Source organism: Choristoneura fumiferana, chromosome 10 (assembly GCF_025370935.1).
Source record: "Choristoneura fumiferana chromosome 10, NRCan_CFum_1, whole genome shotgun sequence".
NCBI classification, from domain to species: domain Eukaryota; kingdom Metazoa; phylum Arthropoda; class Insecta; order Lepidoptera; family Tortricidae; genus Choristoneura; species Choristoneura fumiferana.
This window is the reverse complement of record NC_133481.1, coordinates 18,103,933-18,125,816: the sequence shown is the minus strand read 5'-3', so window position 1 is coordinate 18,125,816 and position 21,884 is coordinate 18,103,933. Positions and strand designations below refer to the sequence as shown.

At 36.6% G+C, this 21,884-nt stretch overlaps 1 protein-coding gene across 1 annotated transcript in view; it reads right to left on the bottom strand.

Annotated features, from left to right (window-relative positions):
* Window positions 1-234: 234 nt before the first annotated feature.
* The window catches only part of LOC141432223 (integrin alpha-PS3-like), a 29,290-nt gene continuing 7,640 nt past the window's right edge, over window positions 235-21,884 (bottom strand). The window contains exons 5-22 of the mRNA XM_074093742.1: window positions 20,905-21,060; window positions 19,723-19,833; window positions 19,030-19,118; window positions 18,040-18,261; window positions 17,045-17,159; window positions 16,425-16,598; window positions 15,753-15,935; window positions 15,207-15,331; window positions 14,675-14,741; window positions 13,829-13,976; window positions 12,957-13,096; window positions 12,239-12,455; window positions 11,625-11,709; window positions 11,076-11,138; window positions 10,431-10,563; window positions 8,374-8,440; window positions 3,968-4,085; window positions 235-1,435 (exon numbers count right to left, since the gene is read on the bottom strand). Coding sequence (XP_073949843.1) covers window positions 1,274-1,435; window positions 3,968-4,085; window positions 8,374-8,440; window positions 10,431-10,563; window positions 11,076-11,138; window positions 11,625-11,709; window positions 12,239-12,455; window positions 12,957-13,096; window positions 13,829-13,976; window positions 14,675-14,741; window positions 15,207-15,331; window positions 15,753-15,935; window positions 16,425-16,598; window positions 17,045-17,159; window positions 18,040-18,261; window positions 19,030-19,118; window positions 19,723-19,833; window positions 20,905-21,060 — 2,375 coding nt within the window. The 3' untranslated portion in view covers window positions 235-1,273. The remainder of the gene's footprint in view (window positions 1,436-3,967; window positions 4,086-8,373; window positions 8,441-10,430; window positions 10,564-11,075; window positions 11,139-11,624; window positions 11,710-12,238; window positions 12,456-12,956; window positions 13,097-13,828; window positions 13,977-14,674; window positions 14,742-15,206; window positions 15,332-15,752; window positions 15,936-16,424; window positions 16,599-17,044; window positions 17,160-18,039; window positions 18,262-19,029; window positions 19,119-19,722; window positions 19,834-20,904; window positions 21,061-21,884) is intronic.

Genomic DNA, 21,884 nt, shown 5'->3' with positions numbered 1-21,884 from the left:
TCCCTGTCAATATTAATTACGATTGTAAAGAAGAACAAAAAAAAAAACAACTAAAAAGTAAAAAATAATTATGCACTACCTAGCTGTTGCCCGCGACTTCATCTGCGAACAATTAGATTTTTTAGTAAGTACCTAGTAATATTTTTTATCTAAGCGTCGTCGGTATCGGGGGACCGCTAAGCTTAACAGGAAACTAAAGTATTTTTTAAAGTATTAACCTTAGCGGTCCCCCGACACCGACGACGCTTAGATAAAAAAAATATTACTAGGTAAGTACTTATACTAAATTAACTTAGGCTAATTTTGCAGGAAATCAGCATAGTTCCCGCGGGATAGGGATAAACGAATTATTCGCAGATGAAGTCGCGGGCAACAGCTAGGTAGTGCATAACTACTTTTTTAATTTTTAGTTGTTTTTTTGGGCGACTTTTTTTTTCTGGTGTTTTTTTTTGTTTGTTCACCGATGTTTTCTGCCAATTGTTGGAAATCGATTTTAGAATAAATTTGTATGTAGGTCTTGTCTTTAGGTACACATTCTAAAAATCGATAAATATATTTCTATGGTTCGATGTAGCCCTAACCGTAGTATAAAACATGAAAAGAAAAGAGAGATCTCTAGATCTCTAGATCTAGATCTATCTAGAGATCGCTACAGTTTTTACTGCGTAATTGCAAAAAAATGGATACAAAAAAAGTTTAATAAATTAAATCTGTAGGTATTTACAAAAATAAAATGATTTACAATTCAGTGCTTAAAAAATAAACCTTATAACTATATTTTTAATATATCTCCATTTAATAAAATAAATTCAGTCTTCATATTCTCCCATACAACTGACAGCACACTAGGTATACTCGTACTTACCAATAAAGATAGAACAAAAGGAAACATCGATTATCGAAAGCTAATAAGTACTAAACTATAAAATATAAAATTTTTCGTGAGTTGAATGTTGTTCAATGTCTTAGAGTATTAAACCAACTGGAGATGTCAACGGTCCTTTGCCATAAGAGTTATTATTGTATGTAAAATTATTATTATTGTATGTATGTATATTCATACTACGGTCAACGTTTGACGATTTCATATCCGCACAGCGACACAGTCTTGAAATAAATTAGTAAGTATTGTTAATAGTACATAAGTATAGAGTTTAAAGATTTAAATATATTTGTAAAACCAGCCGCAGGCTCGCAAATGCTTGGCAGATTTTTCGATTGCACATGACAGTTCTCCTGTTGGCTTAAAGCTTGAAGGCAATTTTGAATTAGGTCAGTCGGAGTCCGTATCACACACCAGTTCTTTGGTGGAACGGTTCTCCGGGCTCGGAGGAGTGGAAGGAGGGCTGGCCGAACTTCCAGGGTCGTCGTGAAGAGGCACCGCATCTTGCTGGCTCTTGAAATCCTCTAACCGTTTTCTTGAGAAGAAACCGTACTATGGAAGAAAGAAAGAAATAGAAATATTTATTCGCTCTACGCACGTTTATAAAACATTAAAAAAATAAAACAATATGCAAAATCGCGAAGCGGTCCCAGCTCAACATAGTGTTGGCCGTGTAGGCCAACGCTGGTCTTCCGCTGTGACCGCTTGGCGACTTCACGGAAGGCGACCAAATTATCTAGAAAATAAAACAACCAACATAAAGCAATAAAATCAAAATACAAAACTAATTACTAAAAACTAAACAGACCCAGAGCTGGCGCTTACCTCTCCCAGCGAATATCTCTAACTGTACAGAGAGGTAATGCCGCCAGTGTGTTGGGGTCTATGCCGCAGGAGGGCCTCCTAGATGGTGTTTTCTTTTTATAGTTAGGTATATTTATGTTGTTTTTATTAATTTTGTTTCCTATCATATTATTGTATCTTGTGTTGTGTTAAACACACTAACCTCTTATAATTTACTAGAAAGAAATTTACTAGTGACATTTTAGAAAGAAAACATTAAGTACTTAGTTATATCCTTGGTAATATTATAATTAGTAAACCAACCATTAGCTACGTTAATATAAATAGTTCTCGCGAAATAGGGATAAACTATTCTTGACAAACGAAGTTGAACCTTTGAACTTGGTTAAATGTGATCGAGATTTTAAATAGGGGTGTCATTGAATCTATGGGTTTACTAATGTTTGGGTGAAAATTATTTAGCAAATGATTAGCTCCCAAACTATTTATCCTATATTTTTATTTAGGCGAAATGTTATTTGGGTCAATCAACTATTTTACCGACACTTTGGGCGTCTCCTGCGTTACCAAAATTGTCTCTGGCGTTACCAAAAAATCGTACTTCCAACAAGATATTTCACGGTTTAATAGGTTGAACATACGTAGGATGGCATGTATTCATGTACACCATCTATTAAATTACAGAAAAACCATGGTTACTTACAAAAATCTGCAATTGTTTGAAAAATGTCGCGGACAGATTAGTGTCGGTAAAAAAGTTGATTGGCCCATTTCCCAACTCAACATTTCGCACGGATGTCATATGGTAAATTATTATTGTGCAAATTATTAACCGGGATTTTTTTAAGATGTCATTTATTTTTTGGTCAAATGTTTTGATTGACATACTTTAACTTAGCAACATATTGAATGGCATCCAACCTACTTTCCTAGTGGCAGTTATCCTGGCTGCTATAAAAAAAAACCTAACATCGAAGGCTAAGGCGTAGCGTTCTGAACCTAAACTATCCAAGTCGCTTCTGCTGCGAACCATCTTGCTCGCTTCGCTCGCTCGCACAAATTTTGAAGTATTACTTTGCAGTATAAAAATTGGCCAAATGTTATTTGACAATACTGTATTTGACTATTTTCTATGTGTTTTATAAATTAAAACTACACAATGCTTTTTATGGAATAGAGAAACAATTTTTAAGCTACCTTTATAAATAACAAAGTTATAAAGATTTGAAATTCAAGATTAGACAGAGAAAGACATACTGGCATGTGACGTCATACGCCAGTAGTCCCATACTTGCTGCATAGAGAAAAGCGTTTGAGAAAGGGACAGGTATATAGATTTTTCAAAAAATCGCTATAAATCCAATTTTCAACCGATTTAAGTTTTCTCCTCGCTAAACACTTACATATTTTCATAATAATATTAAGATATGGCAAATTCAGAAGTTGTCAAATACCGTATTTGTTACTTGACAAGCCAATCATTTGCTACATAATTATTTGCCACATAAAAGTGTGATGAAATAAACTTTTGCAATATAAAAATATTGCAAAATAAGAAAAATCCGAAGTAAAGTTATGCCAACGAATGGTTTACCAAATGAAACTTCGGCGAAAGATTGGTTGCTAAATGAAATTTAGCGAAACATATTTCGCCGAAAAGGCAGTAGGTACACCGAATCTATGGTTTAAAGCAGCGTTTACACCAGAGATATGCGGTGTGATGTGTTTTGTGTGTGCATGGGTGAATATTCGGGCGTTTGTACCGCCGTCATTATTCTCAAAACTTTTTTTATCAGATTTATTAAGAAATAGGAACAATAAACATCAACATTGTGTCATCATTCATCAATATAATGTGTCAGATGTTGATGTTTTTTGTACCTGTTTCTTAAGAAATATGATAATAAAAGTGTTGAGAACAATGACTGCGGTACAAGCGCCCGAATATTCCCCCATGCACACACAAGACACATCCCTCGCAACACATCCTCGCACATTATTGGTGGAAACGCTGCTTTAAATTCTACTTTTTTTTATTCGACTGGATGGCAAACGAGCCAGTGGGTCTCCTGATGGTAAGAGATCACCACCGCCCATAGACACCTGCAATAACACAGGGATTGCAGATACGTTGCCAACCTAGAGACCTAAGATGGGATACCTCAAGTGCCAGTAATTTCACCGGCTGTCTTACTCTCCACGCCGAAACACATTAGTGCAAGCGCTGCTGCTTCACGGCAGGATTAGCGAGCAAGATGGTGGTAGCAATCCGGGACTTACCTTGTACAGTCCGTATGCTATAACAGCTAGTAGCACGAAACCAGTAATGGCCCCTACTACTAAAGGCCATATTGGTGGTGCCGGGTTCAACACCAATGTAGTAGTGATGTAGGTAGTCCTGAAATGAAAAACGATATTAAAAAACCGGCCAAGTACGAGTCGGACTCGCGCACAGAGGGTTCCGTATAAATATTTTTATTATATGATGTAACTAAAAATTTACAGTTTTCGCAATTTTTCCTTTATCTAACCCAACACCACACGGGGGCAAACAATACGGTTATGCAAACAAATAATCATCTTGGCATGAAAACGTTGCATTCTACGCAATAAAAGTCGAAAATATAAGAACATACACGTCCATCGTATATATATGGGTGGCCTGTAATATGAGCAAATAATTAAAACATAGATCATACTCGTCAAACTGACAACATTTAGTTCAGCGATTTTTAAAAATAGTTAGTTTTTTAATTTTTATTACACGTTTAATTTATTTTTAAAAGTCGCTGAACTAATGTTGTTCAGTTTGACGAGGAGAATAAAAATCAATTTCATAAAAGAAAATCGAATTAACCTTAATTAAAGTTCGTATAAAGTGGGAACTGACTTCGTTCAAACTCATAACTTATTTAATAAAAAAAAGATACTGAAACGTGGACGAAAAAAAGAGCGGCGATAAAAATTAAAGGCAAAAAGTCTACCTTATCAAATATGAAACAGGTTTATTAATAAGGGCCAGAGGTATTGGAATATGTTATTTTAAGGTCTACTTCATTTTCTTTACTTTATTAGCTACTAGCTTTTGCCCGCAACTTCGCCCGCGTGGAATTCGGTTATCGCGCGCTATGCTGTTCCCTCGGGAACTGTGAATTTTTCCGGGATAAAAAGTAGCCTATGTGTGTGTGTGCGGCAACACTTTTTTTGTTATATTACTAATTTATGTTTCATTGCTGTTATAAATAAATTATTTTCTTTCTTTCTTTTTCTTTCCTATGTCATTCTCGGGCCCATAAACTATCTCTATGCCAAAAATCCCGTCGGTCGTAGCACGAAGTTTCGACGTGAAACACGACAAACATACAAACACACAAACACACACTTTCGCATTTATAATAATACTAGATGAAAACCCGGCTTCGCTTGGGTAAAATGTACTCATAATAATAAGATTGAAATTTTTTTTGCCAGTGTAAAGACTGTCGTACTTATCGAAAAATCTGACGTATATTCCCAGCCTTAATATTATCACAAACGTACTTTCACAGCTAACCTACGTATCGGTATTTCACGCCACTTTGATGTGATGACATTGACATTTTTACTTCGCAACGCCATTATATACTTAGTAATTTATTCAAGTTTATATTAAAAATACTTCTACTTAAGTTGTCGACTCGGATTGACTAATTTTTTACGCTCTTCAATTTGATGTGGATGTCGTTCGAGTCTACCGTACCCCTTGACGAAATTATTAATATAGAAGAAGAAGATTAGTATGGATTATGAAAATAACTACGATCTTCGGACTCTAGCACTGTGGTGTGGAAGGCAAGGATAAAATCACCACATTTTTTTCAAAAAAAAAGGCGTTTTAGGCTGCTTGTAGACGTCCGTTGTATTCACCGGACAACGGAGTTTTTTGCGGTGTTGTATGGCCGCTTGTAGACAACCGTTGTTTTCACCGGATAACGGACCGTTTTTTTTGGCGGACTTGCCCCGGACACTAGTCTGGCGACGAAGCCGTTCAACACCGTAAAAAAACAGCCAAGAGCGTGTCGGACACGCCCAGGATTGGGCACCGTAGCCATTACAAAAAAAAAACAAGTTTAGGTATATTTTATACCTTAGGTTGCTATTTACTCTTAAACAACTAATAATTCATAAGAAATCTTAGCCGCTATAATTTTCCTTGTAAATTTGATATATTTACTGCCATTCTGATTTTTTTTTAATTTTTATCACAAAAATTTACAAGAACAGTTTACATTTTAGAGGGAGGGGGGGACGCTCGATTTTAATGAAAATTTGCACTTTAAAGTCGAATATTTCGCAAACAGATCACGTTATAGAAGAATCTTCTTGGCAACCCCCCCTCCAACATATCCAACAATACCCCACACCATATGATAAGTCGAGAAAAAAAAATCACCCCCACTTTACGTCTATGGGAGATACTCTAAAAAAAATTTTATTTTTTTTTACCACTGTCGGCGTGACTGATATGTCGTTACTAACCGGTTGCTGACTAGTCGCGTCGTATATATCTATATTCAATTTTGGCTTTAACAAGCTCTATAGGTAAGTAAGTATACTATTCTTAGTAAACATTCTTGTCAAATAAAATCTACCACCGGCTTGGTAAAACCTCTGTTGAGAAAAATCCGGCAATAAACTCAACGAGGTATATATATTTTTAAACAGATTTAAAACATTATTAAATGATATATTTACATCACAAGTATTTAACACAAACTTTATTTTTAGTTTCTTGCCGGATTCTTCTCAACAGAGGTTTTTCCGAACTGGTGGTAGATTTTTTATTGACATTCATAAGTGCTTGTTTTAGCCTAAATTGAATAGAGATATTTTGACTTTGACTTTGACTTTAACATAGTAGGTTCGCTATTTGAAGTAAGGGATCGCCAATGCGGATCGGAATTATTTCCAAATATCCCTGTCCATGATATAATCATTAACTTTATAATACGCCATACATATTAATGACTTCTTGCGGTGACGCTCAAGCAACTCGTTAGTAATTTGAGTTTGTAACTAGTTATTTGTGATTAGTTACATGTGCATGGGTCTTAGGTTTATTATTGATCCTCAATCGATCAAGAACTACGATTAAGCTGTGCAGCGACTTAGAAGAGAGACTATGCGTTACCATCGTCATCTCATCATTTCTAGGTATAGGCCTTCTCTCACTATAAGAGGATACATTAATTAACATATACATATAGGTATATAGGTGTATGTAGGCTATGGCCTCTCAAGCAGAGGATCGTGGGCTCAACCCCGGCTCGCACCTTTGAGTTTTTCAAAATTCATATGCGAAATTACATTTGAAATTTACCGCGAGCTTTACGGTGAAGGAAAACATCGTGAGGAAACCTGAACAAACCTGGGAACTACGGTCCAAGCCCTCTCATTCTGAGAGGAGGCCTGTGCCCAGCAGTGGGACGTTTATAGGCTGGGATGATATACATATAGGTACCTATGTTATAAATATACTGAGCGGCAAAAAAATCTGGCCCTCAAATGTAAGCAGATATTATAGGTAATTTTGTATGTAGAGTGGGCCAAATTTTTTGCCACTGAGTATATAATCTACGTTTTATTGAGTTAGATATAATGAGAACAGAATTGTGAAAACAAATCGCAAAATTCAAGAGGAAAAAATGAATAACAAGAAAATAAATAAACTACGTTATTCTGAATTGAGTACATTTTGGGTTATTATAACAGCAACATTTTATAAAGCAAAATGAAACTGCGTCGGAATCGAAATATAAAATCAGCAGGTGTTTTATGAAATTTAATCTTAACTTGGCTGACAAAAAGCAGGAATTTAATATCGACAAAGATGGAGAAATCCACCAAAGTATCTTTAAGGATAAGGTCGCGTTGAAAGTGGAGCGGTTGGCCACAAGCGGATTGATGGCAGTCGCAGAACTTGTACAGTCAAGGGCAAAGATATCGACACGGCCAAAGTTGCAAAAATATGTATACACGCCCTTAATGTTAAATGCATAAAGTCGTGTATACATATTTTTGTAACTTTGGCCGTGTCGATATCTTTGCACTTGACTGTAGGAGGAATAGAAATGTCACGCTGACTTAAAGATGAAATCATGACCATAACTTATTTTCCCAGCTTGTAATTAAATTAACTGAGGTAAAAAAATAACGGCCCAGTGCGCCGTCTTGACTTACAAAAAAATATAATTGGCAAATCACAAAATCCGTCAATGGGAATTTAAAAGTTATAAAATGTTTTTGTGATAATTTTTATGGATGGAGCTCAGAGCTTATTGTGAAAATTAACTGTAGCTTTTAACCATTTGACTATAAAAAACTGACTGTGTGAAAGGCAGACCTAGACAGACTCGGCAAGTGACAGAATTAGGGCTCCGTTTGGACCCTACGAGTACAGAGCCCTGATAATTTATTGTGGATTGGCAGCTTTTAGTTGTCAGAAAGACTTAAATTTGATACGAATAATTAGTTTGAAAGAAAGATAGAAAAAAAAGAAGAAAACACTTATTCGTGACAGTGCAAGTACAAAAAACGAAAAAATATATGAAAAATGTTTTCTTATTTCAAACTTATTTATAATTGACAACACAGGCGTCGGTATTAGAAAATCGCTTTCTTTGTGGCATGACTTTATTCTTACTTACTTGTTTTGTTCGTAGAGAAACAAGATTGTGGTGAGGTTTTGTGTCACGTCAGCTTCTAGGGTTTTACCTGCGGATTTAAAAGAAATTTACAATTTAATTCGTGTAATTAACTGGATAGAATTGGTTTTAAGGTTGTCACGAGCTGTTTATTAACTTTGTAATGTGATTTAGAAATTGAATCATGAGTGTGGTTTGAAAATACTGTTCGGTTGCTTATTTTATTCCTTTGGCAATTATTTCATAATTATTTTTTTAAAGTTATACATTAGTTGATTTATATTAGTGAGATAACGCGATCAAAAAACAAATATCTAGTATAAAATGTTATGACGGATTATTATGCAAAAATATAATGTACGTTTCTTATTCTCGATTCGTTTTATACGAATGGAAAGACATCTCAAAAAAAAACTTTTGAAATCCCTCTACCAAATAATCCTACAATCTCTGTGAGGAATTGACGAGACAAATGCCGACAAAAACACAAAGCTCCTCAAGTATTTTAACAACAACAATCCGGTGGGGATTTTATCCCATGCCAATGCTATTGGATTTGGATGTCTCTATAATCTTGGTATTCTCAAGTCCATTTGTCTCGAATGAAATGTTATCTTTCTGTTATATTGTTTTGTGGGTGGTAATCCGTCCACTTGAAGAATAGTAAAAATATAAAATGGATAAAATTACTTTACTCCTCTGCAAAGCATTGCGCTCAAATTATGCTAAATATATATTATTATTTCCAATTTTCATTTCTACTTTTACTTATGCCCTGCACAACATGAATACAAAATAATTCGCAAAGTAATTTGGTAGAAATAATATCGAAAAATGTCGCTGTATAAATTTACAACTGCTGGGGTTGATTTGATGCATCTGACGAAGCATGCTTTACAAAATAACGAGAAACATAATTGAATTATTAGCCCCAGTTCTAATTTTCTGGTTGATCAATATTTACTAGTTTCAGTATAATTTTGAAAACAATATCTAAAAACGCCCAAGTTGCAATGAATCGAATTTATATTCATTGAATGCAATTTATTTACTGCGCCTCCCTTTGCTTCTAAATTACACCTACATTAAAACTGAATTTGCCCTCTCGGTAAATGTTTTGTCTTTCCTCAAGATAATCTCAGCTAATAAGCTATTGTAAAAAAGCCGTGGTGGCCTAGTGGTTTGACCTATCGCCTCTCAAACAGAGGGTCGTGGGTTCAAACCCCGGCTCGTACCTTTGAGTTATTCGAAATTCATGTGCGGAATTACATTTGAAATTTACCACGAGCTTTGCGGTGAAGGAAAACATCGTGAGGAAACCTGCACAAACATGTAAAGCAATTCAATGGTGCGTGTGAAGTTCCCAATCCGCACTGGGCCCGCGTGGGAACTATGGCCGAAGCCCTCTTGTTCTGAGAGGAGGCCTGTGCCCAGTAGTGGGACGTATATAGGCTGGGATGATGATGATGATGAAGCTATTGTAAAGCTCTTTCTGTTATTGATTCCCAAACAAACATATTTAATGTGACGAAACTTCTACCTTCTGCATGTTTCTCCATAGCACACCGCAAGGAAGAATAATTTATTGAATCAGGCGTTACTTGCCCCTATATCCCCATATCAATGACCTAAAAGAATTTCCTTGCTCACCCACGACCTTAAAAGGTCGTAAGGTCGCGGGTGAGCAAATAAATTATTTTAGTTCAATGAAGAACAACTCAAAATAAAATAAACAAATAAATATTATGGGACAATTTATGACCTACTCCTAAACTAAGCAAACTTGCCAACTAAATCCACAGCGTGATTTGTCGGTCCCCTTAGCGGGTCTCGAGAATTTTTCTTTCCTAATATGAACTCATTCTGTCTCTCTGCAGCTTAAGTAAACTGATTAACTAGTATAATTAGGTTAATGAACTTGAACAATTACTTTGCTCACATGCGACCTTCCAATTTAAAGATTTAAAGGTCGCGGGTGAGCAAAGTATTTGTTTCTGTTATTTGATATAGACCTCCGAAAAGTAACACCTGAGTCAATAAAATATAATAAGGTTACTCACCATGCGTTTTCAAGTCGTACTTCATCAAGAGTACGATCGGTAGTGACACGTTGGCTGGTACCGACCAAGTGCACTCCAGGATGGTCACGTTGGAGTCCGTCACACAACCCTCAATTGGAGTTGATAGAGCAACCTGAAGAAATATTCGTTATGTTAATGTTGTGGTTATGGTAATAGCTTGTGGTTTAGCAGTAGCTTTCTTTATAATCTTTTCCTTCGTTTCGACCTTTTCGACAAAATAAAATGACAGCTAAAGTACAATTCAATAGAATCTGTCAATTTTCTACATATTTAAGACACCCTATCGTGGGCACACTTGATTATATATGTCCCTGTTGTTGCAATTATCATCTAAAAGGAATCAAAAAAGAATAATAGTCACATCACAAAGTGTCTACAGGATTGTCAGATTCTATTGAATTGGAGTTTACACTAACTTTATAAACCGCATCGAAATATGGCTTTGTGGTGACAACTGAATACAATACATACTGAGCCCCAGTATTATTATTAAATACTAGGAGATTAAGGGTTTTTAATGAATAAAACAAAATTAAGAAATTGTTGTAGGTTTTAGTTGTAGTCTTTGTGAAGTTTCCAAGTACCAATTCGTATGAATACACTTTTAACTATTGAAAATGTTACCTTTTCGGGAAGATGGAGTCTGGCATCAAGAACAGGCCAGTCGGAAGGGCCCGCGTTTATTACCTAGTAATATGAAAGCATTAATATTGTCAAGAAAAATAAGGGTGATGTCAACTAATTACGAGGTTTTGCGTTCAAAGTAGCCTTACCCGTGCTTCTCTCACTTGCCCTTTCTTAATTCGCTGCTTTTAAGGTACGTGTTTTTTTTTCGGGTTGCCTATTCAAAAATTTCACCCATCGCCACTGCCATTATATTTTCCTAAATAAAATATATATCAGCTTTCCCGGGGATCTCGATTATTTCAATATCAAAATTTATCTAAATCGGTTCTGGCGCTCTTGCACATTTAAGTAAGACATATTTTCAACAACTCTCATTAAAATTTACAATATTAGTAGGTACAATAACTAGGTTCAAAACATAGTATAACAGTGTAAAACCTTCTTTTAGACATATTTAACAAGTATTTCATTTTCTAGACCCTTGGAAGCTTGTCATAAATTTACACGAAGATTATCGCTTAAAGCAATATTTCTCGCATGAATTACCTCAAAATAGTGAGCAAAAGGTATCAGGCTTCCTTCAGCGAGCTTTTCTCTCGACACCGCTACCGTCGCGTTGGGGAGAGCTTTGCTGAAATAAAATTTGAAATAAATACTTCGGAGACCTTAATATTATGCTAATTCAGCTTTGAAACACTGAGGTGATGATTAAAAAAGTTTTTGTTAAACATTTAATTTTCTGTACAAGCTTTCTATATTGATAATTAGTTGTTCTGTAAATGTTTTACATGTCTACATAATTTTATTATAGTCAACTTTCTTTCTAAAGTGTCTTAAAATAATCCAAAATATTTCAGCAGGTAGTTGGATGACTATACAGCTAATACATCTAACACCCCTGTAAAAGCTATTTAAGATTTTTTTATTGTGGTTAGTAAATGATTCATTGATCATGCATTAATCGATGTTCAAAGTGTACCTACCGCATCGAAGGCACGACTATATTTCCAAACAAAAAAAAATAGAAACTATCTGCTCAAACCAGTGATGGCGATAGTGGTGATTGACATGCGTGGGAACAACTGCCGTAACTTTCTCACTAAGAGGCTAATGCTTAGCATTGGGAAACAAGCCGAATTCTTTATTTTACCTATACGTACCCACTGATATTAAATGTAGCTTCAGGTATGATCAGCATATTCAGTTCTTGCGTTGGTTCGTCGCTCACATTTCTGAAGAAGACAGGGTCTTCAATGACAGCATCTATGTAGAGTTCTTCTTCATCAGTTGCGTTGAGGGTGTATTCCAGTTCCACCTCCCAGGTTACGGAGTGATGTCTGAAGAGCGGTGTGGGTAGGTTGCAGGTCATGTTCAATCCTGGGGGGTTTAGAATTATTATCTCTATTAGTAGAACTGACTTTTTCTCGCAACTTTGCCTGTCTTTTGGAAACTTTACACTTTCCCGGGATAAAATATAGCCTATTAACTAAGGGTATCCCCACATCTATCGACGCGGAATCGGCAAAAGCCGATAGAAAAATACCTTATGTTCACGCAATAAGAGCTGAAAAGGCATGGATCGGCTCGGCCGACGCTTGCCGACGGGTCTATTGCAGATTCCGCGTGCATAGATGTGGGGAGACTCTAAAAATACGAAGGTATAGCCAGTTAAATTTCGCCTGACGTCACGCAGTTCAGCACTTTTTTTTCATGGCTTGACATCACGGACTCCCCACTCTTTAAATTTGACGGACGCGCTTAATTTTTGTCATTTCTTGTTTGATCGACTAAACAAACAAACATTTTTTTTACTTAGGAAACTATCGAATTGTCCCTTTACTAACCCATCCAATCTCGGATTTTCAGCGGTGACTTTACCTTGCAATTTACAAGACTGCGGAACCCTCTTCGGCTGTGCCGGGAGGGTCAGATGGACCCGAATGCCGTACGCCGGTTCTTCTATATTCCGGACAGTGATGAGAGCTCCCAGCCTGCTCTGCGTCCCTGGAATGTAAGGGCTGAACGAGTTTATTGTACAGTTAGTGAGACAATCTGAAAAGAGACTATATCTACTCAGAGGAAAGTAAAGGGTTGTGGGTCGAATGAGTTTCCTAGAAAAGCCGTTCACCCACCCGATGGTCAGACCTAGTTAAGTCTCTCTCTAACTAACCTGTCACAAAAAACATAATGCATCGAGTGGAATAAGCCATCATCCTTCAGACTAGACACAACCTTCAGCAGTGAGGAAACCGGTGAAAAGCAAAAGAGATCCTGAGATCTTGACTCTCAAGTCATCATCATCATCCTAGCCTATTCGGCCCACAGCTGGGCACAAGCCTCTTCTCATAGTGAGAGGGCTTGGACCTTAGGTCCCACGCGGGCCCAGTGCAGATTGGGAACTTCACACACATATTGAATTGATGCACTGGTTTGTGCAGGTTTCCTCACGATGTTTTCCTTCACCGTAAAGCACGTGGAAAATTTCAAATGTAATTTCGCACATGAATTTAGAAAAACTCAGGGGCGCGAGCCGGGGTTCGAAGTTTGAACCCACGATCCTCTGCTTGAGAGGCTATAGGTCAAATCACTAGGCCACCACGGCTTCAGAGATCTGAGAGTAACGTTGTATAATTTACGATAGCTAAATAAATGTAGGTTAATCAAACGGTATAAGACAGCGGCAGACAGAGATGAGAAGTTCAATTGTACTAGTGCGCTTAGTGAAAGGTACTTGTTGTATTGTTGCTCACCTGTCCAGAGCTGTCAAGGTCATCTCAAGCCAAGGTCTACAGATCAGATCCTCACCACAATCCCGCGTTAACTGGAGGTCAAACTCGGAGTGCAGATTGGATTCTTCTGACAACCTTGCAGCAGTGTCCACAAAAGTTGGGTTATCTTCTATAACAACACACATAACATTGAGAATCCAATAAAGAAGTAAAAAATCGGGCCAAGTGCGGGTCAAGCTCACACCCTGCGAATTCCTTTCTAATTTAAGAAACATAGAAAGAAAGAAAGAATAAATTTCATATCGAAAATACCAACTGAGACATGGATGCACAGAAAAACCAGAAAAAGAGACAGCACTGGGAATCGAACCCAGGTCCTCAGCGTTCCGTGCTGCGTGCTATAACCCCTACACCACTGCTGGACAGGAATCTAGACACGAATTTTTCCTATGCATACATATCTCAGGTTGCTTATTTCTACTTTGCTACTTAAGCAGCAGCACTAGCGACATCTATGATGCGTCGACAGACGTCACACTCTTTCGGAACCAACCGCTCACCCAGACAAGAGATGTCGCTACTAAGCAATCAAATTATGATTGGATTTTTCTTTTTGGTATTTAAAAAAAAATACGAAAAGACTCCAAAAATCCAATCATAAGAATAAATTTATTTGACAAAATTCGGCACAGCAAAAAAAATCACAATTAAAAATAATACAACCTCATTAGATACTCTTTCATACTAAAAAAGAAAGAAAAAATTACATTGTGCCGAAAGAAGCAAAAAAGGCCATACTCAGCGTGTTGCCATGGCAAGCCGCAGTGCTGGTTTTCAGTATGACCCTAAATTTAAAGTTACACTTACTTGTCATAATTTCAAGTGGCTCCAGATCAAACTTGATGGTAATTGGTCTGGAAAGATCTGCCGTTGGCTGGAACATTAATAAAATAATAATCATCAAAATATACTACTGAAGAAACATAATTCAAAAAATCAAAACAAACCCAACTACATTAAAAAAACTAAACAGAAAATAAATAGTTAATTAACTCGATCTTCAACAGTCGTGCCCATTCAAAATTGTGATCAGCTCAAAGATTCCCACAATACAATACAAATACTCTTTATTGTACACCAGAAATAGTAAGCGATATAGAAACACAGGTACACAGACAAAATTACAAGGTAAGCAATAGGCGGTCTTATCGCACCCACTAATGGGTTTATTTTTTTTTATTACAAACTTCTTGATGTTCCTGTGAAAGCTGTTTTTTGCATTTATAATATTACTATAATAGTGCATCTATGTTTCACAATTTATACTCACTTTACTATTTTTTAGTTTCGGAATTTAATCTCGCCATTTTTTAAAACTACTTGAGATATTTCGGCTTACCATCACCGCGACAGCTTGTTCTTGGCAGTTGTCCTCACCAGGTTTAGCGAGAACGCTATATTCGGACTCTCCAGTAAGCATGGCCCTGTTGCCTTCAGGATCCACAGTGATTGAGGCAGTCAGTTCTGTAAATATCAGAACAGTATTAAGTCGGAAGTTCAGAGAATATGTAAGTTAAGATGGCAATGGGTAGGCCAAATCGCTCGAAGAACATAATGTATTTATCCTAAATTTAATTGAAATTTCTAAATCTCCTGAGTATTCCTGAGATTTGGCAATGTTAAATTTAACCAGAAAGATCATACATCTAACTTGCAAAAGCTTTACAGCATTGGTTCCAAACCTGAACGTATGAAGTACTTCCAAAATGGGAAAACTATTTCGTGAGTGGCAACATAAAGTTGCAATCTGATAATAGTGGGTACAACCAACGCACTGCACCTTGTTTACCACTAAACTTTTGAGGAGTTAATTTCAAATGGGTTAGAAACCACTGCCCTACGAGTAAAAGGAAATATTATAATTATTTTATACACAAATAAATACCTATCCCAACATATGGCCAGTTTTTCATCGGTGGTACTTTGACGCAGAATACTGCAGTAAAGTTAGTGGCATTTTGTGGTAAATCTACTGCCTCTGGTATCTTGATGTTTGCGTGCACATGTATGGTAGGGATGCATCTGTAGATGTAAGCTGTACCAGTCGCGTGCGCACCTATAGCTAGATCTGAAATAAAAGCAGTTACAGAAATTTTGAAAATTTTCATGCTGCATCTAATATTGGATGAACGATTTTGTTGCAAAAAATTGTTGATTAACTTTATGATTTTAGATAGTTTTTTTTTAAACTGTGTCTGTGACATTCATCTGGGTGCTTGTTGATAGCAGGAAGCTTGTGGAGTATAAGCTAAAAAGTTTTAACAATGTATATATTTTCTTTGTTTGTTAATTTTGGTAAGTAGGTACTTTGTATATTTTTGGTATCCGCATTTTATTTTTGGGACATCCCTATTCCTTTTAAAGTGCATAGGTAACATTGAAAACTTTTAAAATAATTTTAGCTATGAGTAATGTCCTTGTATTTTCATAAAAAAAAAATTTATCTGCTGTATGACAAGCCATATAATGTATTATAAGAAATTATTCCGAAATAATACTTGTAGATTACTGACTGTAGATAAATTTTCAAATTAAGTTATTTTTCAGTCTTTCTTACCATTACATTTATTTCCATCCACATCATGTCCATTAGCTATAGACATGCCGAGACCCCTGGCTCCTCTTGCGACGATTCTCTGCACATACTGACTTCTAAGTCCGTGTTTGTCTCCTCTATAGATGTACACAGCTCCTTCGCCATCGTTCTCCCATGGAGCACTTACGGCTATATCTAGAACAAATAATACTTCGATAATTAATACGTTATCTTCATAATCATCATTCATATCATCATTAGTAGAACTACTTATTCCACCACAATTTTATTGTACATAAAATTGGCGGCTTAAACTCAAAAGCTGATTATGTTTTCGCAGTAAAAAGTTGACAAATCCTAGGAAAAGCCAAGGACCCTAAGCCATGACTTTACTTAACCCACACCATGGTTCAAAGACAAAGTCAAAGTCAAAATATCTTTTAAGCCATTACACTTGATAGAGTTGTGGTGATTGTTGGTTAAGAACGGTTAAGTAAGTGGCTATTAGCCAACCTTATCTCTGCCATTCACTAAGCAGTGCTGAAGTTCTGGGTCCGTAGTTGGTAATCAAACCGCTGTTGCAATTCAAAAGCTTCCACCCCGAAATAAGTCAACGGACGTGCAATAGACATTAGCTTTACCTCTAAACCCATCGCCATCATCGTCTCCTAAATCAGCAATGGTACTCCCAAACCTGGCGCCCACAGCTTCTGATCCTGTGACACGACCAGCGTAATCAAGAATAAAACCGGTAGCCTGAAAAGCAGAAGCGTTAGTTAGTGAAATAGTTCCAATTAATTTAGCACGGTATTCGTAGAAGTAGTAGGTAATCCTTATGGGTTTCTTGATCTGTCATCTCCGTTCCATTCCTGGACCCAGGCGTCCAGTTATGTATTTTTTTCTTCCACTTAAATTGTATCAGTTTACAATTTATTTATTTTATTTCCATGATTTTCAGTCGTAACCTAACCACCAGACTCTTTATCACTGTGTCCCTACATTCTTCCGTTTATTCATCCGCTAACTGTTGCCCGTGACTTTGTCTGCGAAGAATTAGATTAGCGCGAACGCGGGAATCATATAGTTATCTGTGCTGAAAACTGTCGTATATATTTTTTATTTATTTAAACATAGTTTATATATAAAAGGTATAGAAGGATAAGGATAAGATATCCTTGTCAGAATCTCAAATTATCGCTATATCACATAGCAGGGCGTTTTCAGAAAAAAAAATGTACCTTACGTTTTTTTGAAATTTTGGAAAAAATATGGTTTTACCTACTCAGTATGAAGAGCACAATCGATTCCGATCATTTAAAAAATAGTCCCCATTTTTTCATACAAAATTTTACCAGTCAGTTTTGTCACGCCCGTACTAAGTGTATGAAAAAAAAAAAATTTTTTTTTTTTTTTTAAACTATCGGAATTGATTGTGCTCTTGATTCTGAGTAGGTATACCATATTTTTTCCAAAATTAAAAAAAAAAGAAAGGGTACACTTATTTTTGAAAACGAACGTGTAGGAGTAAAAAGTATACACACAAACGCGCGCGCGCGCGCATAAACACACACTCACACACTCTCCCAAACTTTCGCATTTATAATTACTAGTAAGGTTCAGTATCTTCAAGTCTTACCTCTTCTTTATTCAAATAAACAAACACCGCTCCTTGGTCATAGACTTCTTCCCCTTTCCCGATATAATTGGGGGCTCCCACCAAAACGTCAGTTCTGCCGTCGCCATTGATGTCCATGCAGCACAGACTAGCTCCGAAATATGATCCAAGCTGAGGACCTTCCAGTTTGGCTCTTATTTTAAGGGAATCTAATTCGCTTCTTGGTGGTTCGAAGACCAGGACCTGATAGGAAAGTTTTTTTTTATAAATGCTGACGACACTAATATAAGCTGAGAAAAAAAAATCTTAACAGATTTAAAACTAGATTTAAGTTAGTAAAACACAAGTGCGGGTCAGACTCACGTTTTGAGGGTTCCACACAGAGTCCTGCTTCTTAGCAAAATATATGCATTTTAATGTAGATGGGTTATGGAAATGGACAGACAGACATAAAAAGTAAGTAATTTATTGAATCAGGCGTTACTTTGCTTTGCTTTTTTTGGGTCAGTGTAGTGTGGTGGTGGTGATAGATGGGTTTGTGTGATTTGTGTGTGTTCTTACAGTGTGGAGGTGGAGGAACTGCATGAACACGCATATTTTGCATAAGCTTAGCTATCGTAAGGTCGCGGGTGAGCAAGGAAATTATTTTAGTTCATAAAAAGTAAGATTTTCAGGTTTTTGATATTTGTTGTTTGTGCTAAGAGTTTTTACCAAATTATACCAGCTCATGCGTACCCAGTAGAAATATATATATATATATTTATTTAAAATTTAGAGAATTGGAATCAAGTTAGTCTGCATGTTATGATACCGCTTATGAGCATATGTATGTATGTATGTATGTATGTAAACTCTTTATTGTACAAAAGAAAAACAAGCATATGAGCAAGTGTAATGAGATAAAAAACAGTTTAACTTTATGCTTATGTTTATGTTTGTAAACGCATTGTAGAGGGTGTCTAGATAGGCATCCTAAGCATATAGCATAGTATAGGATGGTCCTTTTATTACCTGACCGAAACCCACTCGAGCTCGCGGGGCGCCGGACACATACAGGGTGCTGCCACCATCCTCAAATATGCCAGATTCCACACTGTAGCCTGAAAATAACTTTACGTTATTAACATTATTTTGAAAACTAGCTTTTTTAACCTCCGACGTAAAAGAGGGGTGTTATAGGTCGCTCGATTTTCATAAAAATTTGCACTTTAAAGTTGAATATTTCGCAACCCCCAATGGTTTTGAAAGACCTATCCAACGATACGCCACACTCAAGAAAAAAAAACACCCCAAGTTTACGTCTACGGGAGGTACCCTAAAAAAATATTTTTACTTTTTTTTATTCTACCACTGTCGGCGTGACTGATATTGTATATTCATGCCAAATTACAGCTTTCTAGTACTAACGGTCTCTGAGCTTAGCCGCAGACAGACAGATAGACAGACAGACGGACAGACATGGCAAAACTATAAGGGTTCCTAGTTGACTACGGAACCCTAAAACGAAGCATAGGAAAGCGTAAATAAGGCTGCATGTAAATAAGCTTAAAACACGCATCACGGAATAATAAAGAACTGGGTTCGATTCCCAGTCAACTAAACTAAAGGACCTACTCGTAAAGTGGCTATATACTACTAATGAACCTCAACTGACAACCACAACCACTCTGTCAAGAGTACAGCGATTTAAAAGAATATACTTACCTAGATAGTCGTCTGGTCCTATATCGTCAGTAAAGTAAGGGTTGACTATCGGTCGTTTGTTCAGATATATACTGTTTACATCCGTGCCAAACCTATATTCCACTATACCACCTGCAAAACAACAAATCAATTCGCAAATCAATCAGTTATTCATAGCACTCGTTCTTTAAACTGCGGACAAACTTATGTAGTAATCTTGACTTCGAGAAGTAACCAGTGCCCTTAGTGTAAGTTTTCGGTACAAAATACGTCTCGATCGCGTTCGCGTTAAAATCTCAAATTGTATGGAAACACTAACATCGCAAACGTTCCGCTAGAGGCGCTGTTCGTGTTGGCATACAAATTGAGATTTTAACGCGAACGCGATCGAGACGTATTTTGTAACCGAAAACTTACACTAAGGGCACTGATTCTCTAAATCCAGTTCCGATATCGGAACCAAATCTATTTACTGTCTCCGACTCCTCTATTGATTCCGGTTTAAAAGTTAGGTTTTTTTGTCAGTAAGGCCGACGCCACACTACGGCTACACCGCCGCGGTTTTTAACCGCGTGACTTTTTTATACAAGTAAACTTAAAACTGCCAGTGCGGCCGCTTGTATTACATAGTTTACTTGATTCACAAAGTCACGCGGTTAACCTCGGCCTACTGAAAGAAGCCATTGGATAGGCGATTCCGTTCCGATCCGGGCTCTTTATCTTTAGGTACTAACGGACTGAATTCCGATGCGAATAGGTAAATTAAATAACTGGAAATCAGAAAGTAATTTGTTCAGAATCGAAAGAAGGGTTGATTACACTTTAAATAAATAGGTTTCATTTTTTTAATTCTCTCTTCTGACCGTTTTTCCATTACTTTTGGTTTTCTTCAAAAAAACGGCGAAACAACTAACAACTACGAGTACAGAGTACGAGTGATCATGACCCAGGGTGGAACCTTTGTGCTACTAATGTCATGTTGACATCTCATACTTTTGTCAAGGAAATCATAGTGAAATTGACTATTAAAAGGTTCCATCCTGGGCCATGATTCAATTTGTTCTACCGTACCTCAATCAAGTAGAATTTATTCTTTTAGCAAAACATACGAATATTTTGAAATAATACGACTTTTGTATGTTTGAGGTTTTTCAGTTTAATAATGAACACTTTGTATAAGCCCTAATGATTTATTTTACCAACCTGACCATTGCAGGAGTCCTGGTGCCCCAATGATGATGGTGTTGTTCTGTGTCACCTTCATGGACAGCCCGGCCTGCGCGTACGCATAGAAGTTGAGATGCGTACCGTACGCGCCGTACTCCTTTCGCACCCCGTTCGTCATGTACGCCTGGTGCTCTGGGATAAATATAAAGGTAAAGTTCACCTGAAGTGAAAATTCACCACATGCACCTTTACTAGTAGGTAAATAATGTGGAAGTTTGAGAGCCTTCTCAAATTCGCCTGTGTTTGTTGCTTTTTCATGTTTAAACTTAGAAAATATATATAAAATACTTGTACATGTATAGACTCTGGTGAGCGAAAGCTGTTCACGAGAAACCGCGGCAATTAAAAAAAATTGAGGCTGGCAACACTTGCTGTACACTGATTAAACTATGTTGATACTTAGAAATTATTAAAATTTTCCAGATAATTAATTACTCGGAACTTTTCAAGCTACATAAAAATTCATGTAGTAATGTGAAAGTTGATAATAAACTTTAGGAGTCCCTTGGTAAATTTTATGACCTTTGTCAGTGCCCATTTACGTACAGTCCAGACGCATCAATTATTGGACCATTTTGACCAGAATGGATCTTCTAACTTTAACATAATCTTATAACATTTTGCATATTGAGGATGATAGGAGATTGAATTAAACAAGAAATTATTTATTTATTTCTTTTAGACGAAGTATCAAAATTATCTAAGCCGGGCTAGAATGACTATAATGACAATTGGGATGCACCAAAAAAATTACCTATAGTTTTTATTTTATTTTCGGAAAGAATAGGATATTTTAAGATACCATTTTTACCATTTAAATTTTTTATATTTTTTTTACGAAATACGCTGGATGACGTCACAGTGAGACAGCCACGTTCCATTGCCTAGAAAAATTCAGGTCGTACATAACATAATCTGTGGCATTACATTTGACATTAAGTAATTGAAGCACGTCT